The following is a 27,755-nucleotide window of genomic DNA, read 5'->3' as shown; positions in this document are numbered from 1 at the left end:
TCCATCTGGGCTCAACCGATTGGTGATTTAAGTGATACTTGAGCCATGGGATATTGTCTCTGGTCCCCATGCACACATGACAGTGTCATGGCTTGTTCATCGTTCACTTGCAGTCTAGTAACTATTTCTCTCCGAATGATGGTCTGGGCGCTGCCAGAATCTACCACCACCAGGTAGTTTAATTCCTGCTCATTATGATTGATATATCTGTTTTAGTTAATTTTTCTTTTCTTTTTTTTTTTTCGCTTTTGCAATTGCTGGACTTGTTGGCTACCTAGATATGGACTAGAAGATAAGATTTTTGATTCTGTATTCTTTTTCACTTTTTACCTTTGTGCTTAATCTGATAATTTTCTTGTTTTTGGTTATTGTACATATTGCACAGAATTAAAAAAAAAATGTTAAAAAAGTAGTCCGGATCATCATCGGGTACCATTTTCTTCAGACTGGGATCGGAGAAAGGGCTTGCAATCGGAGAGGGGGGGGGGGGGAGTGTCTGTAGTTCTTACATCACCTGAGCCAGGGAGTTCTGCTGGGCTTCCAGAGCTCTCTGGGAAGCCTATTGCTGTCCCCATTGCCTCTATACCACTTGTTGCAGCTGCTGTTGGCCTTCCACTAAAGCCTGAAGCAGTCTTTCTATGTTTTCTGGACAGCTCAGCACACATTGTTCAAGAATCGAACAAAAATAAAAACCTGTCTGTCTGACACTTCCTAGACTTTCTAAAGTTTCCCTCTCTCTGGGCACAGCTATCCTCTTTAGACCATTATTCTCATACAAGGCCCAGAGCCCCAGAGGTTAAGAATTATGGCTTCTTATAGCAGGGTAGACTCCTATCCCACCACCACCACCAGAACCATATGTGATAACGTGAATGAGGACAGGCCCTGAAGACTGGATAGACTGGAGCCATACAGCAGTCAAAGTCAGCAAAATAATAATACTTTATTAAACGTGCTAAGTATGGGAGTCCTGTTAGCTTCACAAGCAAGGGGAAAATAACACAAACTAGTTGTTATGTGTAAGCAAAAAATCCTCCCATTGTCCTGCTCGTGCAGGCAACAGCATGCATGGATCTCTAATCAGCTGCAGTCACCAGCTGGCCCCTGGCTGGATCAAGCATAGTTCTTCAAGGTCCTCAGTGGCACTCGGCCTACCTGTCACGGATGCAGATCTCACATAAGTGGGGAAGAAAAATGCAGTTGGACATCGCTGCTTCCCTTTGGGCCTCCTTAACCTACCTGGTCCCTGAGCTTTTATACAGTGGAGCATCTTTAGTTTGTGGTGTTTGAGCAACATGGCTATGTAACCGCGTACTATCAGTGCGCTTATTTACTGGAACAATAATGAAATATTATAGTGTCAAAGACATTTCTTTGCTTCATTTCCAAGCCAAGGAAGTTTGTTGTAGCTATCGCTAGGTCATTTCTGGTACAGCCTACCGTGTATTATCAAGTACCATGCATTGATTTTATGATTTGGGGAGGCAGGTTATTACCATGTATAAAACGATCAGGCGCTTTAATGGTGCAAGTACAAACAGTGCTCCACTGTACTGCCTAATTCCTGGCTCCACCCCTCCCATGTCACTTCCCCATTGGGTGGGACTATGGATCTTAAGGTGGATTTGACACTGTGAGGGAGCATCCTTAAGGGGAAGTGGCAGCATCCTATTGACTCCCTGTTCTGCTGTAGCACTCCCCTTTCCTCTTAGCTGTGGTAGGCTGCTTTTCCCTGTTGCTGTGGCTGCCGGGAAGGGATGTACTCCTCTCCACCCCAGAAGGTAAATTTTAAATTCTTTTGTTCTGTTCTTTTATACAATGAAGGGTTAAGTGATTTGCCCAAGATCATAAGGAGCAGCAATGGGAGTTGAAGTTTGGCTTCCCTGTATCACAGCTTGCTATTCTGATCCCCCAACACGCACCTTCTCCCCAGATCTTTTCTCCCACACACTCTTCCCTCAAGACATACTATCCCCCAATCATAGCCCAATCTCCAATCATCTCTCCAATCACTCAGTCTCTACCATTCTGTCTCCATCCTCATCTCCTTCAAGCTGGTTCTTCTTCCAGTTTCTTACCATCGATGCCCTTTCTCTTCATGGAGGCTTTTACCATCTATATTTTTTTAAATTAAAAAACTATTTTGAGAAACATCAGTTTTTATGTGAAGCAAAATGGCCGACAGATAGGGAGCTCCGTAACGAGCTCCTGAGGCCCCGTGGAACTGAGCCCACCTGGACCATCCTGGGCCGTCCCTTGCCGGATCGGACCGGACCGGAGCTATCTCGGACCCAGTTGGTGGTCTGTTCGACCGCGGCGGCTTCGTTGGTCTCCAGCGCGTGTACTGATCGCCGGCGTCTGCCTGCCGCGTGGCTGTGGCCTACCCCCTTCCTTGCCATCTGGCCGCCCTGGGGTTCCCACTGCCGTCGCCGTTTGCTCTGGAGCTGATTGTGCCGCTTTGCTCCCTGGTCGGAATGACCTGGGAGCGGACTACAAACCGCGAGGCCGCTGCACGATCATCTGTCTGCCCCAGGGCTCCCGCTGCCTCCCTGCTGCGGCCCGGCGCTCCGGAGGCTCCCGAACATTGGGGTTCCTGCGTGGGCGGGGGGCCAGCCGTGTCGCGCTCCACCGCACTGGTCATGCTCCGGAGTCCTGTGTGCCGCCACCACACTCCCTTGTCAGAACGACCTGGGAGCAGCCTACAGGTCTACTGATCGCTAACCTTGGACGCCTAAAGTAAGTTCGGAGTGCGACCCAAATACAAAGCCCCAGAGGAGGCAGAGTACTTCTGCCCCTGCTTGCTCCTGTTCGCCTGATCTATCTGCTTCAGCTTGCTCCGTTCGCCCGACCCAGCTCTCCCTACTGGTCCCAATCCACCTGTTCCAGCCTGCTCCGGCCACCGGACCCAGCTTCTCCCGGACCCAGCTTCTCTCGGCTTGTTCCAGTCCGCCTGTTCCAGCTTCTCCCTGCTTGCTCCATCCATCTGCTCCAGATTGTTCCAGCCCGTCTGATCCAGCCTGCCTGTTCCAGCTTCTCTCTGCTTGCTCCTTCCTTCTGCTCCAGATTGTCTCAATCCACCTGAACTGGCTTCTCCCTGCTTGTTCCAGTCCCTCGGCTCCAGCGTGTTCCTGCCTGCCTAATCCAGCTTCTTCCTGAGTGTTCGACTCCAGCGTGCTCCTATCTGCCTGATCCAGCCTCCTCCTGCGTGTTCCAGTTCATCGGCTCCAGCTTCTTCCTGATCCAGCATGTTCCTGCCTGCCTAATCCAGCTTTTTCCTGAGTGTTCGGCTCCAGCGTGCTCCTATCCAGCTTCTTCCTGAGTGTTCGGCTCCAGCGTGCTCCTATCTGCCTGATCCAGCCTCCTCCTGCGTGTTCCAGTCCATCGGCTCCAGCTTCTTCCTGATCCAGCTTCTTCCTGTGTGTTCAGCTCCAGCGTGCTCCTGTCTGCCTGCCTGTTCTGGCTTGTTCCAGCATGTTCCAGTGCGCCTGTTCCAGCCTGTTCCCGTCAGTCCATTCCTGCGTGCTCTAATCCAGCCGCTCCAGTCCGTCTGTTCCAACTGCTACAGTCACATCATACCACCCCTGCCTTCCTGCTTGCCTAACTACTAGCCCTTCTGCCAGCCTACCTGCCAGATTGACAGCTCATTGACCTACCTGCTCAATGCCGCTTGTTTTTGCCTTCCTGCCTGCCTGACTATTAGCCCATCAACCAACCTGCCTGTCTGCTTGTTAGCCTGTTAGCCATTGACGTACCTGCCTATTAGCCCTTCAACCAACCTGCCTGCATGCCTATTAATCCATCAGCCAACCTGCCTGCCTGCCTGCTAGCCTGTCAGCCATTGTCTTTCCTGCCCGCCTACTAGTTTGTCAGCCATTGACCTACCTGCCCGCCAGTCCATCATTTCCAAGCCTCATACCCAGCTTTCCAGCTCTATCTATCTGCTTAACACCTCAGTCACCACTCAGCCACCTATTACACCTCAGTCACTTATGGCCCCTGTCCACATTCTCTTCCTTGCCCTGTCCCTTACTAATCTTCTCTCCCCACTTCCACTGTCCACCACCGGAATTCGCTGCCCTCCCATCCTGCTCACCACGGCAATACCCTATTCACCCTTATCTCTCACTACCTCACCATCCCTCTTGTCCCCCTCCTCCTTCCTTGCTCTCAACCTTCAACACTTCCTTCCTACCATTAACCCTTCCCCATTCCTCCTAAGTCACCTTCGTTGCCCGACCTCCCCCACTCTCCTCCGCACTCTCCTGCTCCTCCTCCTGCTATCCGCAGGAGACATTAATCCTAATCCAGGTCCCCCTCACCTGTCCCCGTCTTATCCATGCAAACAATTCCGGGATGTCTCCAATCTCGTCTCTATTCCCCTCCTCCACCCCTCTTCCCTTCCCTTCTCATGTGCCTTGTGGAATGCCCACTCGGTCTGCAACAAACTGTCCCTCACCCACGATCTCTTCATCTCTCGTTCCCTTCAACTGCTCACCCTAACTGAAACCTGGATCTCCCCAGACGACTCCGCTTCAGTTGCGGCCCTTTGCCATGGAGGTTATCTCTTCTCCCACACTCCCCGCCCAGTTGGCTGCGGTGGAGGCGTTGGGTTACTACTCTCGCCCTCCTGTAGTTTCCAACCCCTCCTCCTACCACAGTCTCACTGCTTCTCATCCTTTGAATCCCACTCCATCCGGCTATTCTACCCATTACCACTCAGAGTGGCAGTCATTTACTGCCCCCCTAATAAATCCCTCTCTTCCTTCCTCACCGACTTCGATGCTTGGCTCTCCATTTTCCTGGAACCCTCATCTCCACCCCTCATTCTCGGAGACTTTAACATACACGCTGATGACCCATCCGACCCTCACACCTCTCAGTTCCTCACTCTAACATCCTCCTTCAACCTCCAGCTGTGCTCCACCACCCCTACTCACCGTGACGGCCATTGTCTTGACCTCGTCCTCTCCTCCTCTGGCTCACCCTCCAATTTCCACGCCTCGGCTCTTCCTCTCTCCGATCATCACCTGATCACCTTCACACTTCTCCACCCCCCCCCTCAGCCCCGTCCAACTTTAACCACTACCTCCAGGAATCTCCAGGCTATTGACCCCCCCCCACCTTATCCTCTTGTATCTCTAACCTCCTCCCTTCCATCATGTCCTCCGAGACTGTCGACAAGGCTGTCTCCGCTTACAATACCACTCTCTCCTCTGCTCTCGACACACTCGCACCATCCACCTCCCGTCCTACAAGGCGTACTAATCCCCAGCCTTGGCTGACCCCTTGCATCCATTACCTTCGCTCCTGCGCCCGATCTGCTGAACACCTCTGGAGGAAATCTCGTACCCACTCGGACTTCCTTCACTATAAATTCATGCTATCCTCCTTCCATTCCTCCCTATTCCTTGCAAAACAGGACTATTACACCCAATTGACCAATTCTCTCAGCTCCAACCCCCGTCGTCTCTTCGCCACCCTTAACTCCCTCCTCAAAGTGCCCCCTGCTCCCACTCCCCCCACTCTCTCCTCAATCACTGGCTGATTACTTCCGCGACAAGGTGCAAAAAATCAACTTTGAGTTCACTACCAAGCCACCTCCTCCTCTTCACCCTTTAACCCTCTCCCTCAACCAACCAACCCAGGCCTCTTTCTCCTCCTTTCCTGACATCACCGAGGAGGAAATCGCCCGCCTTCTTTCCTCCTCGAAATGCACCACCTGTTCCTCTGATCCCATCCCCACCAACTTACTCAACACCATCTCTCATACCGTCACCCCCTCCATCTGTCACATCCTTAACATCTCTCTCTCCACTGCAACCGTCCCTGACACCTTCAAGCAAGCCGTAGTCACACCTCTCCTCAAAAAACCATCACTTGACCCTACATGTCCCTCCAACTACCGCCCCATCTCCCTCCTACCCTTCCTCTCCAAAATACTTGAGCGTGCCGTTCACAGTCGCTGTCTTGATTTTCTCTCCTCTCATGCCAACCTCGACCCACTTCAATCCGGCTTTCGCCCTCTACACTCGACAGAAACAGCACTCTCTAGAGTCTGTAATGACCTGCTCCTGGCCAAATCCAGAGGCCACTACTCCATCCTCATCCTCCTCGATCTATCCGCCGCTTTTGACACTGTCAATCATGATTTACTTCTTGCCACACTGTCCTTGTTTGGGTTCCGGGGCTCTGTCCTCTCCTGGTTCTCCTCCTATCTCTCCCACCGCACCTTCAGAGTGCACTCTCATGGATCTTCATCCACCCCCATCCCGCTATCTGTTGGAGTTCCCCAGGGATCTGTCCCTGGTCCCCTTCTCTTTTCAATCTACACCTCTTCCCAAGTCTCCCTGATCTCATCTCATCTCATGGTTTTCAGTATCATCTTTATGCTGACGACACCCAGCTTTATCTATCCACACCTGACATAACCGCGGAGACCCAGACCAAGGTATCGGCCTGCTTATCCGAAATTGCTGCCTGGATGTCCAACCGCCACCTGAAGCTGAACATGTCCAAGACCGAGCTCATCGTCTTTCCACCTAAACCCACCTCTCCTCTTCCCCCACTCTCTATCTCAGTTGATAACACCCTCATTCTCCCCGTCTCATCTGCCCGCAACCTCGGGGTCAACTTCGACTCCTCCCTCTCCTTCTCTGCGCATATCCAGCAGACTGCCAAGACCTGTTGCTTCTTCCTCTTTAACATCAGCAAAATTCGCCCTTTCCCTTCTGAGCACACCACCCGAACTCTCGTCCACGCTCTCATTACCTCTCGCCTTGACTACTGCAACCTACTCCTCACTGGCCTCCCACTTATCCATCTATCCCCCCTCCAATCCGTTCAGAACTCTGCCGCACGTCTTATATTTTGCCAGAACCTATATACTCATATCACCCCTCTCCTCAGGTCACTTCACTGGCTTCCGATCAGATACCGTATACAGTTCAAGCTTCTCCTCCTTACCTACAAATGCATTCAGTCTGCTGCTCCTCACTACCTCTCTACCCTCATCTCCCCCTACGTTCCCGCCTGTAACCTCCGCTCGCAGGACAAATCCCTCCTCTCAATACCCTTCTCCACCACCGTCAACTCCAGGCTCCGCTCATTCTGCCTTGCCTCACCCTATGCCTGGAACAAACTTCCTGAACCCCTACGCCAAGCCCCCTCCCTACCCATCTTCAAATCTTTGCTCAAAGCTCACCTCTTCAATGCTGCCTTTGGCACCTAACCTTTTGGAAATCTAGACTGTCCCACTTTGTCTGTACACTTGTCTTTTAGATTGTAAGCTCGTTGAGCAGGGACTGTCCTTCTATGTTAAATTGTACAGCGCTGCGTAACCCTAGTAGCGCTTTAGAAATGTTAAGTAGTAGTAGTAGTAGTAGTAGCAGTAGTAGTTTATGTAGCACAATTGCTTATTTCTGTATCTTTAAATAAGACAATAGGGTAAGGGTAATATATCAGATATAACATCCTTTCTGTGGTACAACCAAAGTGGTTTACATAGTATATATACTTCACAACTAATAAAAAGAAATCAAATATTATTGTTTCTATGATCTAAGGCACTGAACTTCTTGAGCTTATTATCAAAAGTTGCTCAACAGCAGTGAATTCTTGGTGAAACTGGGAAGACAATTAATGAAATCTTGGGCTAGCAGTTATACTCACCCGAATCAAAAGCTTCATAACCTTTCTGGAGTATTGATCTGTCTATTCGTGCAATAAGCCAAGTTCCCAAACTAAAGCTGCAGAGAAGTCTGAGCAGGCATGCATTCAATCCCACGAACACATTGTAGAAGAAAAAGAAGTAACTGAAGTTGTAAAATGCCTTTCTGTAAAGAACATAAAAATTTATCATTAGAATTTTTCCTAGTCATTCTCACTAAAATTAGGGGCTGCTATATCTTTTTCATCCAGTATATATATTTTTAAATGTAGTGCTCCTTTTACAAAGCCACGGTAGTGATTCCTTTGCAGCAAATGCAACAAAGACCAGAGGAATTGAATGAGCTTTGTCACATTTGCCACACTGGGAATCCTACCATGGCTTGTAAAAGGAGCCTTTAATCTTTATTATCTATCAGTTTACATCCTAGACAAATCTCATGAATGAAGGCAAAGCAGAAATTCCACATTTCAATATACAGTAGGAACACAGGAAATACAGAATAACAATTATATCATAAAATGTGTATCCAAAAATTAAATGTAAAGAAATTACATACTAAACAGAGAGTAGTAAGTGGAAGAGAGCTATAGCAACAAGCATTATACTACACTAATTTTTGAGGCAGCAGATGTCATAATTCAAAAAAAAAAAAAATAATCCACGAGTCCCCAGTGAAATAACAGTGGAACAAACAAACTCACAAATTTAGACGGTGAAAAAGCAAGAATTTTAATCATATATGCCAATGTTTTGCCAGAAGGCTGCGTCAGAGTCAAAAACTCTTGGCTGATTTGCTGGAGAACCCTTGGAAGACATGTTGCAAGGCTAATTCATCTCCAGTGATAATCTAGAGGGAAGTGTGCTTTTTTCCTCTCTAGTTCTGCCTCTGATTCAGCTTTCTGGTGATACACGGCCATGTCAGGAAAATATGACTGTCTGAATTAAAATCCTTGCTTTTTGTTTGTAGGTCTACTGTTTGTTCTGCTCTGCTTGCATCACAGATCATATGCCTCTCTTGTGTCCCCAGTGAAATAAAACATCTACAAAGAAATTTCAATATGTAGCAAGCACCTAAGGTGAAGACGGAAAAATTAATTCTTACCTGATAATTTTCTTTCCATTAGTCCCAACAGATCAATCCAGAGACTTGTGGGTTGTGTCCCTCTACCAGCAGGTGGAGATAGAGAGAACCTCCGAGGTTTGCTATATGTGGACCTGTGCAGCCAAGTAAACCTCAGTATGAATGATACCAAAGCAGTGGAATGGAAACAATAGAAAACTCTCCTGACATTTTCAGACCAAATGCCCAACATACTTCCACCACTTCCAATTTTATTTTATTTTTTATTTAATCTAACGAAGGAACATTCAGAACAACGAAACCTGAAAAGACTAACCAACTGAAACAAAACCGCAGACAGTAAATCCAGGGTGGGGGGGGGGGGGGGGGCATCTGGATTGATCTGTTGGGACTAATGGAAAGAAAATTATCAGGTAAGAATTAATTTTTCCTTCCATAGTGTCCCACAGATCAATCCAGAGACTTGTGGGATGTACCCAAGCAGTCCTCAAGTAGGGTGGGAAACCCCCAACCCGGCAGAAATCACCGATGAACTAAACACTGCATCCTGCCGAGCTGCCACATCCACCCGATAATGACGAGTGAACGTATGGACCGAAGCCCATGTAGTGGCTCTGCAGATATCTTCCAGAGAAACCAAATGGGACTTTGCATAGGAGGAAGCCTGACCTCGCTTAGAATGAGCACGAATTTGCGCAGGGGCTTGCTTGCCCAATGCCACGTAGGCCGAAGTGATGGCCTCCCGCACCCGGGCTATGGTGGCCTTGGAAGCCATATGATCCTTCTTACTGCCTCCAAAAAGGAAGAAGTGATGATCAGAAAGACGAAATTCTTTCCTCACCTCCAAATACCTGAGAAGAGCCCGTCTCACGTCGAGGCAGCGAAGAGCCCGGAATTACTCGGGGTAATCTTCCCGGCGAAAAGTCGGCAAATGCAGAGACTGCCCCAAATGGAAACGAGAAACCACCTTGCACAAAAAATGAAGGACTGTCCTAATCGATACCCCCGCCTCCGTAAAACGCAGGAAGGGGTCTCTGCAAGAAAGAGCCTGCAACTCTGAAATTCTCTGAGCCAAAGTAATGGCTACTAGGAAAATCGCCTTCAAGGTAAGATCCTTAACCGTAATCCCCGATAAAGTTCGAAAGGAGGACGCTGAAGCGCTTTGAGAACTAGATTAATGTTCCAGGATGGCAGAACTGGCATGTGCGGAGGATGAAACCGATTTACGCCCCTTAAAAAACGAACCACATCTGGGTGGGAGGCGATCGACGCCCCCTGAAGCCGGCCTCTAAAGGATGCCAGAGCTGCCACCTGCACCTTAAGAGAACTCAACGGTGATTTCTGTACACCCTCTACTACTACTACTTATCATTTCTAAAGTGCTACTAGATGTACGCAGTGCTGTACACTTGAACATGAAGAGACAGTCCCTGCTCGACAGAGCTTACAATCTAATTAGGACAGACAGACAGAACAAACAAGAGATAAGGAAATATTAAAGTGAGGATGATAAAATAAGGGTTCTGAACAAAGTGAATAAGGGTTAGGAGTTAAAAGCAGCATCATAAAGGTGGGCTTTTAGCTTAGATTTGAAGACGGCCAGAGATGGAACTTGACGTACTGGCTCAAGAAGTCTATTCCAGGCATATAGTGCAGCAAGATAAAAGGAACAGAGTCTGGAGTTAGCAGTGGAGGAGAAGGGTGCAGATAAGAGAGATTTACCCAGTGAGCGGAGTTCCCGGAGAGGAATGTAGGGAGAGATGAGAGTGGAGAGGTACAGGAGATGCAGAGTGAATGCATTTATAGGTCAATAAGAGGAGTTTGAACTGTATGCGGAAACGAATAGGAAGCCAGTGAAGTGACTTGAGGAGAGGGCTGATATGAGTATAACGACACTGGCGGAATATTAGTCGTGCCGCAGAATTTTGAACAGATTGAAGAGGAGAGAGATGGCTAAGTGGGAGACCTGTAAGAAGCAAGTTGCAATAGTCTAAGCGAGAGGTGATAAGAGTGTGGATGCGGGTTCTGGTAGTGTGCTCAGAAAGGAAAGGGTGAATTTTGGTGATATTATACAGAAAGAAACAACAGGTTTTAGCAGTCTGCTGAATATGTGCAGAGAAGGAGAGGGAGGAGTCGAAGATGACCCCAAGGTTACGAGCTGATGAGACAGGAAGGATGAGAGTGTTATCCACAGAAATAGCAAATGGGGGAGGAGGAGATGTTGGTTTAGGGGGAAAGATGAGAAGCTCAGTCTTGGTCATGTTTAGTTTCAGATGGCACTGAGATATCCAGGCAGCAATGTCAGACAGGCAGGCTGATACTTTGGCCTGGATTCCTGCTGAGATTTCTGGTGTGGAGAGGTAGATCTGGGAGTCATCAGCGTAAAGTTGATACTGGAAACCATGGGATGAGATCAGAGTACCGAGGGAAGAAGTATAGATGGAGAAAAAAAGAGGTCTCAGGACAGATCCCTGAGGTACACCAACTGACAGTGGGATAGAAGTAGAGGAGGATCCACTAGAGTATACACTAAAGGTATGCTGGGAGAGATAAGAAGAAAAGCAGGAAAGAACAGAGCCCTGAAATCCAAGTGAGGACAGTGTATCAAGGAGTAGGTTGTGATCAACAGTGTCAAAAGCAGCAGATAGATCGAGAAGGATGAGTATAGAATAGAGACCTTTGGATCTGGCTAGGAACAGATCATTGGAGACTTTAGAAAGCGCTGTTTCAGTTGAATGAAGGGATCAAAAGCCAGATTGAAGTGGATCAAGAATAGCTTGAGATGAAAGAAAGTCAAGGCAACAGCGGTGAACAGCACCCGTTCAGGTATCTTGGATAGGAAAGGGAGGAGGGAGATGGGGCGACAGTTGGAAGGACAGGTAGGGTCCAATGAAGGTTTTTTAAGGAGTGGTGTGACTACGGCATGTTTGAAGGCATCAGGAACAGTCACAGTGGACAGTGAAAGATTGAGGATATGACAGATAAAAGGGATGACAGTAGGAAAGATAGTGTTAAGTAGATGGGTGGGAATAGGATCAGAGGAACAGGTAGAAACGCAAGGATAACCGATACCGAAGCCGAAGCCGCTGACAATCCTGAACTCGCACACCACGAATCGAAGGTACGCCACACCCTAGCATAAGTTATAGAGGTGGATCTTTTCCGAGCTTGAAGCATCGTAGCGATAACCGTGTCTGGATACCTTTTCGTTCTCAACTTCGCCCTTTCAAGGGCCAGGCCGTAAGACCAAAAGGGGAGGGATCCTCCATCATGACTAGTCCCTGCAGAAAGAGACCGTCCTGCGCCTGGAGCCGGAGAGGACGATCGAACAGGAGCCTGACCATATCCGCGTACCAGTGACGTCTGGGCCAATCCGGGGCCACCAGGATCACTCGACTGGGATGACTGGCAATGCGAGCCAGTAACCTGCCCACCATAAGCCACGCGGGAAAGGCATAAAGCAGGCCTATGGGCCAAGGTCGTAGAAGAGCATCGATGCCTTCCGAGCCCAGCTCTCTTCCCCTGCTGAAGAAACGGGGAAACTTTGCATTGAATGCAGTGGCCATTAAGTCCATCACCAGCATCCCTCAACGGGCAACTATCTGATTGAAGGCCAGAGGGGAGAGTGTCCACTCCCACAGCTCCAACTGGTGGTGACTGAGATAGTCCACTTGACCCCGCTATATGAGCCACCATCGAGAGAGAGATGAGTCTCTGCCCAACGGCATATCAGGGCCGCCTCGCGCGCTAGTGGTGCACTCGTGGTGCCCCCCTAATGGTTCATGTAGGCGACCACCATCGCATTGTCCGAGACACCTCGAACTGAGCAACCACGGAGAAGAGACAGAAACTCCAGAAGGGCCAGACGAATCGCCCGCAATTCCAAGCGGTTGATGGACCAAGACGCCTCTGACGAGGTCCAAATGCCCTGGGCCATCTGTTGGAGGCAATGAGGCCCCCAACCACACAGCGATGCATCCGTGGTCACGATCTTCCATGCCGGGGTTTGCAGAGGAATGCCCGACACCAAATTCTTTTGAATGAACCACCAGTGCATGATTGTGTGCAGACGGGTCGAACATGGCACCTGAACCTCATAATCCTCCAAGAGAGGAGACCAACGGCTCAGAAGGTGCCACTGCAGGGGGCGCATGTGAGCTCTGGCCCACTTTACGACGTCCAAGGTGGAGGCCATGGAACCCAAAACTTGTACATAGTCCCAAGCCTGCGGGTTTGGAGTTTGGAACAGAGCTCGCAACTGACCCTGCAACCGCTGTGCTCGAGCTGAAGGAAGAGAAACTATCCCTGTTCGGGTATTGAAGCACACTCCCAAGTATTCCAGCATCTGGGAGGGTGTAAGGCTGCACTTTGGGAAGTTGATCACCCAACCAAGCAATTGAAGCAACCAGACCACTGTCGGTTGCCCGTCGACTCTCCTCGAAAGAAGACGCCCACGCAAGCCAGTCGTCTAGATAAGGATGGACTTGAATCCCTTCCTTTCTGAGATAGGTCACCACTACGACAAGGACCTTGGAAAAAGTCTGAGGTGCTGTGGCTAGGCCGAAGGGCATCGCTTTGAATTGAAAATGACGACCGAGCACTGCAAAGCGAAGAAAATGCCTGTGGGGAGGCCAAATTGGAATGTGTAAATAGGCCTCTTTGAGATCGAGAGACTTCAAAAACTCCCCTGGCTGTACCGCTGCAATCACCGAGCGGAGGGTTTCCATGCGGAAATGCAGAACCCGTAAGGACCTGTTGACGCACACGAGATCTAGGATGGGTTGCCAAGAACCGCCCTTTTTTGGCACCACAAAATAAATGGAGTATCGATCGCACCCTCTTTCTGCTGGGGGTACAGGCTGGACAGCTCCCAGTTGTTGCAAGTTGAGGAGGGTGTGACAAACGGCCCGCACCTTGGCGGGAGATTTGCAAGGAGATTCCAGAAACGAGTCTACTATCGGACGAGCCAATTCCAACTTGTAGCCATCTCTGATAACCTCCAAGACCCATCCGTCGGATGTTACCCTGGTCCACTCCACCAGGAATAGGGAGAGCCTGCCCCCAATAACCAGTTGGAGATGGACCAGGGCCCCATCATTGGGCGGACCTGGCTGCGGGCTGGTTTCTGTTACCGGAAAGGAAGACCCATCTGTCACCTCGAAAGGGCTGAGGTCTCTGAGAAGACCTTGCTCTCTGAAAAGAGGCCCCGCGACCTGGACGGTAACGACGTGTAACCCTAAACTTAGGTCTAGGTCCCGCCGGTCGCACAAATTTGGACCTGTCCTCTGGGAGGCGCTGGCCCTTAGAGTCACTGAGGTCCTTCCTTCACAATCTGTTCTAGGTCTGTCCCAAACAAAAATTTTCCCCTAAAAGGAAGCCTTGCCAGCCGTGACTAAGAGGCCACGTTTGCAGCCCAATGTTGCAACCACAGTCAGCGGCGCGCTGTGACCGCTAGGGAAACCTACTTCGCCAAAGCCCTCAAAAGATCATAAAGAAGATCCACAAGGAAGGCTAAACCGGACTCTGAGGCCGGCAAAACAGCCACGAGGTCCTTCGGAGAGGAGGCTTTCTGTACCCACAATAAGCATGCCCGCGCCGCATAGGAGACACAAACTGAAGCTAGCGGGGAAAGGGCCGCAACTTCAAAGGACAGCTTCAAGCAAGTCTCCAACTTACGATCCTGAGGGTTCTTGAGCGCCGTGCCACCCTCCACAGGGAGAGTGGTTTTCTTAGTGACCGCTGTGATTAATAAATCCACCGTAAGAACCTTCAGCAAGTCTAAGTCAGCAGCAGGCCGCATGTAAAGACGCGACATAGCTCTAGCAACCTTAAGCCCACTATCCAGTGTATCCCATTGCGCTGAAATAAGGATTTTCATGGCCTCATGCACATGAAAGGAACGAGGTGGGCATTTGGTGCCAGACATAATAAAGGGCACCGAACCTGTTTCCCCTGACGATTCAGGGGGTGAAATGGCCAAAACCTCAAAAACGTTAATAATCAGGGAGGGAAGCTCTTCCCTGCGAAAAAGGCGGGCAGCCATCGGGTCATCCCCCTCCTCAGAAGGCAGGGTGACCTCATCTGTCAAATCCAATGAATCTGAGGGAGAGCCCAGAGACAAAACCGGGTCATCTGTGTCAGATAGCTCCTCGGGATCCAAAATCTCCACCCGGGGACGTTTTGGCAGGAAAGACTGAGAGGCTGCAGCAACCGAAGTTTGCTGAGTAAGAGACTGGGCTGCCTGAAGAGAAGCTCCTGACTTCTTCAGAAGAAAGGCATTGTGCATTAATAAAACAAAATCCGTGGAAAAAGGAACTGAAAGGGACTCCCCCGCTCCCTCTAAATTGCTTTCCTCCTCCTATCCATGCAAACGATTCCGTGATGTCTCCAATCTCGTTTCTATTCCCCTCCTCCCCCCCTCTTCCCTCCCCTTCTCATGTGCCTTGTGGAATGCCCACTCGGTCTGCAACAAACTGCCCTTCACCCATGATCTCTTCATCTCTCGTTCCCTTCAACTGCTCGCCCTAACTGAAACCTGGCTCTCCCCTGACAACTCTGCCTCAGTCGCGGCCCTTTGTCATGGAGGTTATCTCTTCTCCCACACTCCCCGCCCAGCTGGCCGCGGTGGAGGCGTCAGGCTACTTCTCTCGCCCTCCTGTAGTTTCCAACCCCTCCTCCTACCGCAGTCTCACTGCTTCTCATCCTTTGAAGCTCACTCCATCCGGCTATTCTACCCATTACCACTCAGAGTGGCAGTCATTTACCGCCCCCCTAATAAACCCCTCTCTTCCTTCCTCACCGACTTCGATGCCTGGCTTTCCGTCTTTCTTGAACCCTCATCTCCGTCCCTCATTCTCGGAGATTTTAACATACACGTTGATGACCAGTCTGACCCTCACGCTTCTCAGTTCCTCACTCTAACATCCTCCTTCAACATCCAGCTTTGCTCCACCACCCCTACTCACTGAGACGGCCATTGTCTTGACCTCGTCCTCTCCTCTTCCGGCTCTCCCTCCAATTTCCATGTTTCAACTCTTCCTCTCTCCGATCATCACCTAATCACCTTCACACTTCTTCACCCCCCCCCCCCCCCCCCTCAGCCCCATCCAACTTTAACCACTACCTCCAGGAATCTCCAGGCTATTGACCCTCCCACCCTATCCTCTAATATTTCTAATCTCCTCCCCTCCATCATGTCCTCCGAGTCTGTCGACAAGGCTGTCTCCGCTTACAATGCCACTCTCTCCTCTGCTCTGGACACCCTCGCACCTTCCACCTCCCGTCCCACAAAGCGTACTAATCCCCAGCCCTGGCTGACCCCTTGCATCCGTCACCTTCGCTCCTGCGCCCGATCTGCTGAACGCCTCTGGAGGAAATCTCGCACCCATTCAGACTTCCTTCACTACAAATTCATGCTATCCTCCTTCCACTTCTCCCTTTTCCTTGCCAAACAGGACTACTACACCCAATTGACCAATTCTCTCAGCTCCAACCCCCGTCGTCTCTTCTCCACCCTTTACTCCCTCCTCAAAGTGCCCTCCGCTCCCACCCCACCCTCGCTCTCTCCTCAATCACTGGCTGATTACTTCCACGACAAGATGCAAAAGATCAACCTTGAGTTCACTACCAAGCCATCTCTTCTTCACCCTGCAACCCTCTCCCTCACCCAACCAACCCAGGCCTTTTTCTCCTCCTTTCCTGTCATCACCGAGGAGGAAACCGCTCGCCTTCTTTCCTCCTCGAAATCCACCACCTGCTCTTCTGATCCCATCCCCACCAACTTACTTAACATCATCTCTCATACTGTCACCCCCTCCATCTGTCATATCCTCAACCTCTCTCTCTCCACTGCAACTGTCCCTGACACCTTCAAGCACGCCATAGTCACACCTCTCCTCAAAAAACCATCACTTGACCCTACCTGTCCCTCCAATTACCGCCCCATCTCCCTACTACCCTTCCTCTCCAAAATACTTGAGCGTGCCACACTGTCCTCATTTGGGTTCCAGGGCTCTGTCCTCTCCTGGTTCTCCTCCTATCGCTCCCACCGCACCTTCAGAGTTCACTCTCATGGATCTTCCTCCACCCCTATCCCCCTATCTGTTGGTGTTCCCCAGGGATCTGTCCTTGGACCCCTTCTCTTCTCAATCTACACCTCTTCCCTGGGCGCCCTGATCTCATCTCATGGTTTCCAGTATCATCTCTATGCTGATGATACCCAGCTATATCTGTCCAGACCAAACATCACCGCAGAGACCCAGGCAAAGGTATCAGCCTGCCTATCCGACATTGCTGCCTGGATGTCCAACCGCCACCTGAAACTGAACATGTCCAAGACCGAGCTCATCATCTTTCCACCAAAACCCACGTCTCCTCTTCCTCCACTTTCTATCTCAGTTGATAACACCCTCATCCTCCCCGTCTCATCTGCCCGCAACCTCGGAGTCATCTTTGACTCCTCCCTCTCCTTCTCTGCGCATATCCAGCAGATTGCCAAGACCTGCCACTTCTTCCTCTTTAACATCAGCAAAATTCGCCCTTTCCTCTCTGAACACACCACCCAAACTCTCGTCCATGCTCTCATTACCTCTCGCCTTGACTACTGCAACTTACTCATCACCGGCCTCCCACTTAGCCATCTATCCCCCCTTCAATCTGTTCAGAACTCTGCGGCACATCTCATATTCCGCCAAAACCGATATACTCATATCACCCCTGTCCTCAGGTCACTTCACTGGCTTCCAATCAGATACCGCATTCAATTCAAGCTTCTCCTTCTTACCTACAAATGCATTCAGTCTGCTGCCCCTCACTACCTCTCTACCCTCATCTCCCCTTATGTTCCCGCCTGTAACCTCCGTTCACAGGACAAATCCCTCCTCTCTGTACCCTTCTCCAACACCGCCAACTCCAGGCTCCGCTCATTCTGCCTCACCTCACCCTATGCTTGGAACAACCTTCCTGAGCCCTTACGCCAAGCCCCCTCCCTGCCCATCTTCAAGTCTTTGCTTAAAACCCACCTCTTCAATGCTGCATTCGGCACCTAACTCTTACCGTTCAGTAAATCCAGACTGCCTCAATTTGACCGCCCCTATCGGACTGTCCGTTCACTTGTCTCTTAGATTGTAAGGTCCTTGAGCAGGGACCGTCCCTCTATGTTAATTTGTACAGCGCTGCGTAACCCTAGTAGCGCTTTAGAAATGTTAAGTAGTAGTAGTAGTAGCATTGCAGCCTGTGCCACAGAAGCGTGCTAAGCCTCCTATCAACTGCCACGTGCAAAGCTGGTCACGCCTAACAGGAAAAAATGGCACCCACCAATGTAGGCTGCACTAACTGCCCTAAGGAAACCGCCAAAACTATCCCCTGCGCTTCCGACTCACCAGACGCCTGAGGGGAACCCCCGTCGCGCTGAACACCCGCTGTGGGCTGACGGCGACACGACTCACACTCCGACGATGCTGCTCTCCAACCCCCACACCGGGAGCAGCGCTTAGCCGCCTCAGAAGGCACTGACATGCTCCACAAACACCTGCCCCTCAAACAGACTCGGCAGTCCGTCTAGCTCCTCCGTATAAGTAAACAAAAACAAAGTCTGTTAAAGAGACGCTTACATTTTTTTTTTTAACTCAGGAGAGAAAGGCAACACCCGATCAGGCCCACAGCCCTAGGCGATGGAGGAAAGGTAGGGGGAGACCGGGAGGGACCTGGCACCACCAGGTGTACACCAGCAGCTACAAAAAGCCACTCAACCCCTGACTGTGCTAAACTAAGCCCAAAGGACACCAGTAGCCAGATCAAACCAGAGCTGCACAGAGGTGTCCCTCCACCTGCTAGATAGACTGAATACTGGGGTTTACTTGGCTGCACAGGTCCACATATAGCAAACCTCGGAGGTTCTCTCAATCTCCACCTGCTGGTAGAGGGACACAAGTCTCTGGATTGATCTGTGGGACGCTATAGAATCCTGGTTTTAAAGCCAAGAAATTTGTGCACCTTTTCTATGTATTATGTAAAAAGTCAGAAAATATAAACATATGGAACTCCCCCCCCCCACCCAAAAGTCTCATTCATATACCTGAAATAAAAATGAAAGGTATACTAGTTCTTTCAGTCATGACTGTAAGGTGGATCCCTAGATATGCCCAGATACTGTAAGATGGGACTACTCAAAATAACAAATGTATTGGTTTGGCACCAGGGCCAGGACTAAGAAATGCCAGGAGACTGCAGGCAGTATCACGAAATATGCTGCACTTTCTGTGTTACTTAACGTTTTTTCAAACAATTAACTAAGACAATAACAGTAGAAAAGGCAGCAAATATGGCAGAGGCAGAGGCAGGAGTGATTCACAGCATCTCCTGACTACACCGTTCCAATCTCAAAATGGCTGCCGTGACCTTCACTGATATTGCCACTGATGGTCTTGGTAGCTATTTTGATGGTGAAGGCGGCAGGGACAAGAGAGACTGGGGACCACTCCTGCTCTGGTTAGGCCACTAGACCATCAAAGTTTAAAGATAGGTCTCAGAGGGTGGGCTCCTCCTGTTATGGAAGGGGGAGGAGGGAGGGATGGCTTTTCTTGTTCAGGAAAGGGAGGGATAGACAAGGCTCCTCTGGGGAGAGGGGGAGGGACAGAGCCCAAAGTTTTGGTTTCAGCTGAAAATGCATCAGTATTTTTGGCCAAAACCGAAATGAGGCCAAATATGGATTTTGGACCGGTTTTGGTTTGAAACCCAAATTCAGTTGGTCTCTACACTGCATCTTAGGCTCTGATATCGCTCAAGGACATGTTTGAGATACTTATTTATTGTATTTTATGCTTGGTCATTTTATTATTTTTACACTGTTAATACAAGTTTACCTTGCTTATTGTATTTTATGAATGGTCATTTTATTATTTTTACAATGTAAGTTGTTTATATTAAGCTATACCTGTTGCAGATCTCTTCATAAAGACTGTCAATAAATCCCAGTAAATAAAAAAATAACTACATATATGTGCATATGCACTTAGCCGTGAACACTTAAGCCAGCCACAGAGGAACGGACATACCCCCAAATTCTATAAATGGCACCTTAACTTGTGCACACTAATTTGGCCGCACAGCCAAATTGATTAACAAATTGATTAACAAATCAATTAGGAGCACACATTGGCTTTAATTAGAATTTACGCACACAGTTTCCTAGGCATATTCTATAATGCAGTGCGCGTAAATTCTAATGCATGCAGCTGAAAAGGGGGAGTGGATATAAGGTGGAATGGGTGGCTTGTGGACATTTTAAAAACTATGTACTATTATGGAATTGTTATGATTCTGCCGGTTTGGCTGAGGGGGAGGGGGGACGTCTCTTCTGATTGGCTGCCAGGGGTTGTGCTGACGTCAGGGGATAGTACTTTAGCCTGCAGCTGAGGAGTTTCTCTGCTTTTGCGTTACTTCTTGGTAGTAACAGGAAAGCCTGATAGGTTTCTCTCAGAACGTGCTCTAGGTTCTGACAGGGATCTGTGTTGATTTAGAGTATTCTTTTCCTTCCCTCTGGGTTAGCTGCTGCTGTGTGTCTCTGGGCTGAGTGAGAGTGTTCTCCTTTGTTTGTTTGTTTTAAGGATTTCTCTTCCCAGTGTCCGGGCCTGCTGGCTCAGTGAGTTTAACCCTTTGTGTACTGTGTGTATTGTATTCCTGCCTCTGCCAGTGTGTTTGTTGGATGGGCCTCACTCCCTCTCGGGAGGGGAAGTGTTCTCTCTGATTGTTTGTTGATTTATGGCACTCTCTCTCTGCTGGCTCTACAAGCTTAACCCTTTGTGTTCTGTGTGCCTCTGTCTACAGTGGGTTTGAGGCAAAGGCTTTCTGCCTCCCTTTTGTGTTTGGTTCCTCTGGCTTCTGCCTGGGGCGCCTACCCTGGTGGGGGGGGGGGGGGGGTTGCTGTGTTAGTTCCCCTGTCCTGCGCTAGTCCCCTGCGTGGGCGTGGCCCGCTCTGGTCCTTTGTTTCCCCCTCTGCCCTATTGCTGGTGTTCAGCACGTGTCTGGCATCTTGGGGCCCTCTGGGTTCTTTCACCCCTCCCTGTGTGTGATTGGGTTCCAGTTCAGCCGTGAGGCTCGCACGAGTGGCTCTGTCTGCGTGGGTTCCGGTTCGGCCGCGAGGCCCGCCTGTATGCCTATTTCCCTTCTTCCTGAGGGACTGGGGGGAGGGGTAGCTTAGGGGGTATTGTGTAGCTGGGATGTGCGGTGGTGGGTCGGTCTCCCCTTGGCCTGGGTCGGCGCCCTGCTGGCCTCGGCCAGGGCCCAAGGGCTCACGACCAACCCAACGGATTACAGGAATATATCCAAACTGAGCCTAACTTAGGTGCGGATATTTAGGCCTTGTTTTAGTTGGCCTAAATGGGCATGCCTAAATTTTAGTCACAAGAATGGCATGTGAGCATATTCTATAAACTAAGCCACGCGGGTTTTTGGTGCCGATTTTAAGGCACTATTTATAGAATTTACCCTATAACTTAAACTATAAGTTGTGCTTGTAACATAGTAACATAGTAGATGATGGCAGAGAAAGACCTGTACGGTCCATCTAGTCTGCCCAACAAGATAAACTCATATGTGCTACTTTATGTGTATACCTGACTTTGATTTGTGTCACGATCCCAGGCTTTGAACAAACAGGCATGAACTCTGGAACAACGTGAGCCCTTGGCCTACTGTCGTCGAGTGGCAGCAGGAGGCAAAACCCCCCAAGCAGGACTGGACAGGATTCAGGATGCACTTGGCTTGGCTGGAATCGGATTCAGGAACGGACTTGGCTTGGCTGGACTGGAACCAATGCTGGCATGGACTTGGCTTGGATGGAACTGGATTCAGGATACTCAAGCAGGATTCAGGATTTTCAAACAAGCTTGGCAGGAACAGGATTCAGGATACTAAAGCAGGATTCAGGATACTCAAACAAGCTTGGCAGGAACAGAAGCTGAAAGCAAACAGGGCAGAGATAAGCAGGAAGGGGACTGGAGCTGAAGACAAACAGGGCAGACACAAGCAAGATACAAAGCTGACTCACACAGACAAACAACAGAACTAAGGCTGAAGCTAAGGTAGAGGGGACTAGAACAAGCAAGGCAGACTAGGCAGGACACAAAGCTGACCCACACAGACAAACAACAGAACAATGGCAGAAGACAGAACCTAGCACACGAACAGACCGAGATGAACAGAAACAGAAGTGCACACAGGCACCCTCAACAAGGAATCAAGACAGAAGTGCCCACAGGCATACAGGCTATGAAGAAAGCAACAAGAAATCAAGGCAGAAGTGCCCACAGGCACACAGACTATAAACAAGGCAGAAGTGCTTCACTGCACACGGACTAACCTGGAGACCTTTGGCATTACAAAGGCCCAGAATGAAAGTGCACCACTTCCTTATAAACAGGACAGAGACAAGAAATACATAGAACCCAAAGTGAGGCTTGAAACACAGAGGAAGTGGAAACCCTACAGGACAGAAGCAGGAAATACACACTGAGCACCAAAGTGAGGCTTGGAACAATCATGCAGGCAGTAGCCAGCTCAGCAGCTGACCATCGGAAATAAGGTGAGTCAGAGAGGGATCACGACCACAGTCATGACAATTTGTATCTGCCATTTTCAGGGCACAGACCGTAGAAGTCTGCCCAGCACTAGCCCCTCTTCCCAACCACTAGCCCTGCCTCCCACCACCGGCTCTGCCACCCAATCTCGCTAAGCTTCCGAGGATCCATTCCTTCTGAACAGGATTCCTTTATGTTTATCCCACGCATTTTTGAATTCCGTTACCGTTTTCCTCTCCACCACCTCCCGCGGGAGGGCATTCCAAGTATCCACCACTCTCTCTGTGAAAAAATGCTTCCTGACATTTTTCTTGAGTCTGTATCAATCCCACCCACAATTCACCCAGCTGCTGCTCATGTATAGGCCCACCTGCCAAATACATGCTATTGAAGGTATGCACATAATTACACAATAGCGCTTAGGCAAAGTTTTGCCATTTACAGTTACAGTTAAGCCACTTATAGCCCGCTAATACCATATCAAATAGTTCACAGAGGGTTACAGCAAAACAATAGGACACAATTTGCCTAGGATGTTACAATTTAGCAAAGAAGAAAGATCAACTCATTTTTAAAATTTCCAACCATGTATAATTAATTATTTGTTGATCATATATCTATTAAACAATAAAATTTTAAGATTCTTTTTAAGCAGGCCATAACTGGGTAAAAATCTCAAACTTGGTGGTAAAAATTCCCAGAATTTAGTCGCCTGATATGCAAATAAATCTGATAAATGTTTCTTAGAAGTGATACCCCGGGGACTTGGAAAAGTAAGTAAGAGCTGCTTGCTTACTAATTATTTACATGTGCTATTTGTTGGGTAAATGTTAGCACCTTCTTTATAGAATTATTCCCCCAGTACGAGGAGTACCTGAACCTGTATACACTGGAGGAAAGGAGAAACAGGGGTGATATGATACAGACGTAAGGTATTACTCTGCAAACAAACCTTTTCCGGAGACAGGAAGGCGGTAGAACTAGAGGACATGAATTGAGGTTGAAGGGGGGCAGACTCAGGAAAAATGTCAGGAAGTATTTTTTCATGGAGAGGGCGGTGGATACTTGAAATGCCCTCCCACGGGAGATGATGGAGATGAAAACAGTAACGGAACTCAAAAATGCGTGGGACAAACACAAAAAAATCCTGCTCAGAAGGAATGAATCCACAAAAGCTTATCGGAGAATGGGTGGCAACACCGGTAATTGGGAAGCAAATCTAGTGCTGGGCAGACTTCTACAGTCTGTGCCCTGAAATTGGCAAGATCAAATCAAGGTCAGGTATACATATGAAGTAGCACATACAATGAGTTTATCCTGTTGGGCAGACAGGATGGACCGTACAGGTCTTTATCTGCCGTCATCTACTATGTTACTATCCGCCTCATTTTCAAAAGAGAAAAACATCCAAAAAGTGGCACAAGTCTGCATTTGGACGTTTTTCTCACAAAAACGTCCAAATCAGTATTTTCAAAACCTATTTTTAGACGTTTTTCTCTGAAGACCATCAGAAGTACGTCCAAATCTCAAGGGGGCATTGCAGAGGCGTGTTCAGGATGGAACTTGGGCGTCCCTAGGACTTAGACGTTTTTCAGCCATAATAGAACAAAACAAAAACGTCCAGGACTAAAACTTAGATGTTTTGAGCTAGACCTGTTTTTATAATGAATAGCTGCACTAACCACTAGGCTACTCCTCCACTCTGCACAAAAGGTGCCACAAATGACCAGATGACCACTGGAGGGAATCAGGGATCACCTCCCTTTACTCCCCCAGTGGTCACTATACCCCTCCCACCCCAAAAAATGGGATTAAATATATTACTTGCCAGCCTCTGATGTTATACTCTGGTCCATTAGAATAACATGCAGGTCCCTGGAGTAGACTAGTGGTGGGTGCAGTGCACTGCAGACAGGTGGACCCAGGCTTCTACCTCCCCCTACTTGTTACACTTGTGGAGGAAACTGTGAGCCCTCCAAAACCCACTGTACCCACATATTGGTGCTCCCTTCACCTGTAAGGGCTATGGTAGTGGTATGAGTTGGGGGGTAGTGGGTTTTGGGGAGCTCAGCAGACAATGTAAGGGAGAAATGTACCTGGGAGCATTTTATAAAGTCCACTGCAGTGCCCCCAAGGATGCCCTATTGCTTTTCTGGGATGTCACTTTTCCACTATTCTACCTGATGCCAAGCTTTCTATTTTTTTTATAACATCTGAGCCTTGTGTCTATTGTTTATCAGTAGATTTGGGCTTTGATTTCAGATCTATAGATAAAAAGGAGGTCTCATTACATATACAGTGGTGGAAATAAGTATTTGATCCCTTGCTGATTTTGTAAGTTTGCCCACTGACAAAGACATGAGCAGCCCATAATTGAAGGGTAGGTTATTGGTAACAGTGAGAGATAGCACATCACAAATTAAATCCGGAAAATCACATTGTGGAAAGTATATGAATTATTTGCATTCTGCAGAGGGAAATAAGTATTTAATCCCTCTGGCAAACAAGACCTAATACTTGGTGGCAAAACCCTTGTTGGCAAGCACAGCGGTCAGACGTCTTCTGTAGTTGATGATGAGGTTTGCACACATGTCAGGAGGAATTTTGGTCCACTCCTCTTTGCAGATCATCTCTAAATCATTAAGAGTTCTGGGCTGTCGCTTGGCAACTCGCAGCTTCAGCTCCCTCCATAAGTTTTCAATGGGATTAAGGTCTGGTGACTGGCTAGGCCACTCCATGACCCTAATGTGCTTCTTCCTGAGCCACTCCTTTGTTGCCTTGGCTGTATGTTTTGGGTCATTGTCGTGCTGGAAGACCCAGCCACGACCCATTTTTAAGGCCCTGGCGGAGGGAAGGAGGTTGTCACTCAGAATTGTACGGTACATGGCCCCATCCATTCTCCCATTGATGCGGTGAAGTAGTCCTGTGCCCTTAGCAGAGAAACACCCCCAAAACATAACATTTCCACCTCCATGCTTGACAGTGGGGACGGTGTTCTTTGGGTCATAGGCAGCATTTCTCTTCCTCCAAACACGGCGAGTTGAGTTCATGCCAAAGAGCTCAATTTTTGTCTCATCTGACCACAGCACCTTCTCCCAATCACTCTCGGCATCATCCAGGTGTTCACTGGCAAACTTCAGACGGGCCGTCACATGTGCCTTCCGGAGCAGGGGGACCTTGCGGGCACTGCAGGATTGCAATCCGTTATGTCGTAATGTGTTACCAATGGTTTCCGTGGTGACAGTGGTCCCAGCTGCCTTGAGATCATTGACAAGTTCCCCTCTTGTAGTTGTAGGCTGATTTCTAACCTTCCTCATGATCAAGGATACCCCACGAGGTGAGATTTTGCGTGGAGCCCCAGATCTTTGTCGATTGACAGTCATTTTGTACTTCTTCTATTTTCTTACTATGGCACCAACAGTTGTCTCCTTCTCGCCCAGCGTCTTACTGATGGTTTTGTAGCCCATTCCAGCCTTGTGCAGGTGTATGATCTTGTCCCTGACATCCTTAGACAGCTCCTTGCTCTTGGCCATTTTGTAGAGGTTAGAGTCTGACTGATTCACTGAGTCTGTGGACAGGTGTCTTTCATACAGGTGACCATTGCCGACAGCTGTCTGTCATGCAGGTAACGAGTTGATTTGGAGCATCTACCTGGTCTGTAGGGGCCAGATCTCTTACTGGTTGGTGGGGGATCAAATACTTATTTCCCTCTGCAGAATGCAAATAAATTCATATACTTTCCACAATGTGATTTTCCGGATTTAATTTGTGATGTGCTATCTCTCACTGTTACCAATAACCTACCCTTCAATTATGGGCTGCTCATGTCTTTGTCAGTGGGCAAACTTACAAAATCAGCAAGGGATCAAATACTTATTTCCACCACTGTATCTAAATACCAGAGTGTTATTTTTCCATACTTCATAACAAGAGTGTACATTCCCTAATTATCTGTCCCAATGCAACTGAAGCGTTTACCTCCTCAGTGCATGTAAATGGTTTCATCCCTGTGTGGATTCTCTGGTGCATTGTGAGGTTTACCTTCTGATCAAAGCTTTTACCACACTCTATACATGCAAAAGGTTTCTCTCCCATGTGGACTCTCTGATGCACTTTGAGATTTACATTACAACTAAAGCTTTTACCGCACTTAGAACATGTAAATGGTTTCACTCTATTGCGGATTTTCTTGTGTATTTTGTAAGTTTTGCATTTGGATGTTTTTTGTTTGAAAATGGACCAAAAAATAAAAAGTCCAAATCACAAAATGTTTTTCCAAACAGCATTTTCAAAAGAAAAAGCTAGATTTGTTTTGTAGAAAATGACCTTCTTTCCTGTTCTGATTTTGGACGTTTTACAAAAAAAGTTCAAATTCAGACTTAGAAGTCATATCCAAAAATGCCTCTTGTGCACTTGACTTGCCCAAGGTCACAAGGAGCTGCAGTGGGAATCAAACCTATGTTGCCAGCATCAAAGCCCACTGCACTAACCATTAAGCCACTCTTCCTCTTTGGAGGTTTTGCATTTGGACGTTTTTTGTTTGAAAATGGACCAAAAAATAAAACGTCCAAATCAGAAAACATTTTTCTAAACAATATTTTCAAAAGGGAAAGACACTTTTTTTTGTTGAAAATGATCTTTTTCCTGTTCTGAATTTGGACGGTTTTTGTAAAACGTACAAATTCAGACTTAGATGTCATATCGAAAATGCCTCTTTATGTTACTATGTTTTTTTCCTCTACTGTCCCCTTCACAAAGGATTTTAGGATGGAATGCTTTAAATCACAGTATGCAGGGAAGTGGGAACAGAGGAGGGCTGAACAAAACCCAGAAACAATAGAATTAAAAGTTTATTATTATGGTATGTATAAAAATGACATAAAATCAATACTCAACAATTCAATCAATACACAATAAAATAAAATAAATATGCTAAAAAAAGTGATATACAATGAGTGTAAGGTCAGTACATAAGACTCATATCAGTGCTTGAGATTTATCAATGGTATATGAGTGCTTTAAATCACATAATTCATTTCAATTTGTATGAACTGTGTTAATATATTTTTATGCATTTACTCCCAGATTCTATAATGGAGGCTAAAGTTGTGTGTGCAAATTTGGCAGTGCTGTCAAATTGCATGCGCAACTTAATTGTTTAACAAGCTGATCAATAACGGGCAATTGTTGGCACTAATTAGAATTTACACATGCAATTTTCTAAGCGTATTCAGTAAAGTGATGCATGTAAATTTGAATGCGTGGATCTCTAAATGGGGTTTGTCCATGAGAGGGGTATGGGCGGTTTGTGGGTGTTCCTAGAAACGTGTACTGATACAGAATACGCCCGATCTGCACCTAAGTTAGGCGCAGCCATTTACACCCACATTTTAATTGATGTAAATGGTTGCTCCTAAATTTAGTCATG

At 48.1% G+C, this 27,755-nt stretch overlaps 1 protein-coding gene across 1 annotated transcript in view; it reads right to left on the bottom strand.

The window, feature by feature from the left end:
* Positions 1–27,755, bottom strand: part of LOC115463719 (stimulated by retinoic acid gene 6 protein-like) — a 393,767-nt gene that overhangs the window by 50,817 nt on the left and 315,195 nt on the right. Inside the window, exon 18 of the mRNA XM_030194443.1 lies at positions 7,669–7,832. Coding sequence (XP_030050303.1) covers positions 7,669–7,832 — 164 coding nt within the window. The remainder of the gene's footprint in view (positions 1–7,668; positions 7,833–27,755) is intronic.

This window comes from Microcaecilia unicolor, chromosome 2 (assembly GCF_901765095.1).
Source record: "Microcaecilia unicolor chromosome 2, aMicUni1.1, whole genome shotgun sequence".
Classification (NCBI taxonomy): domain Eukaryota; kingdom Metazoa; phylum Chordata; class Amphibia; order Gymnophiona; family Siphonopidae; genus Microcaecilia; species Microcaecilia unicolor.
Note: the sequence above shows the minus strand (reverse complement) of the source record. Positions and strands in the feature narration are given on the sequence as shown.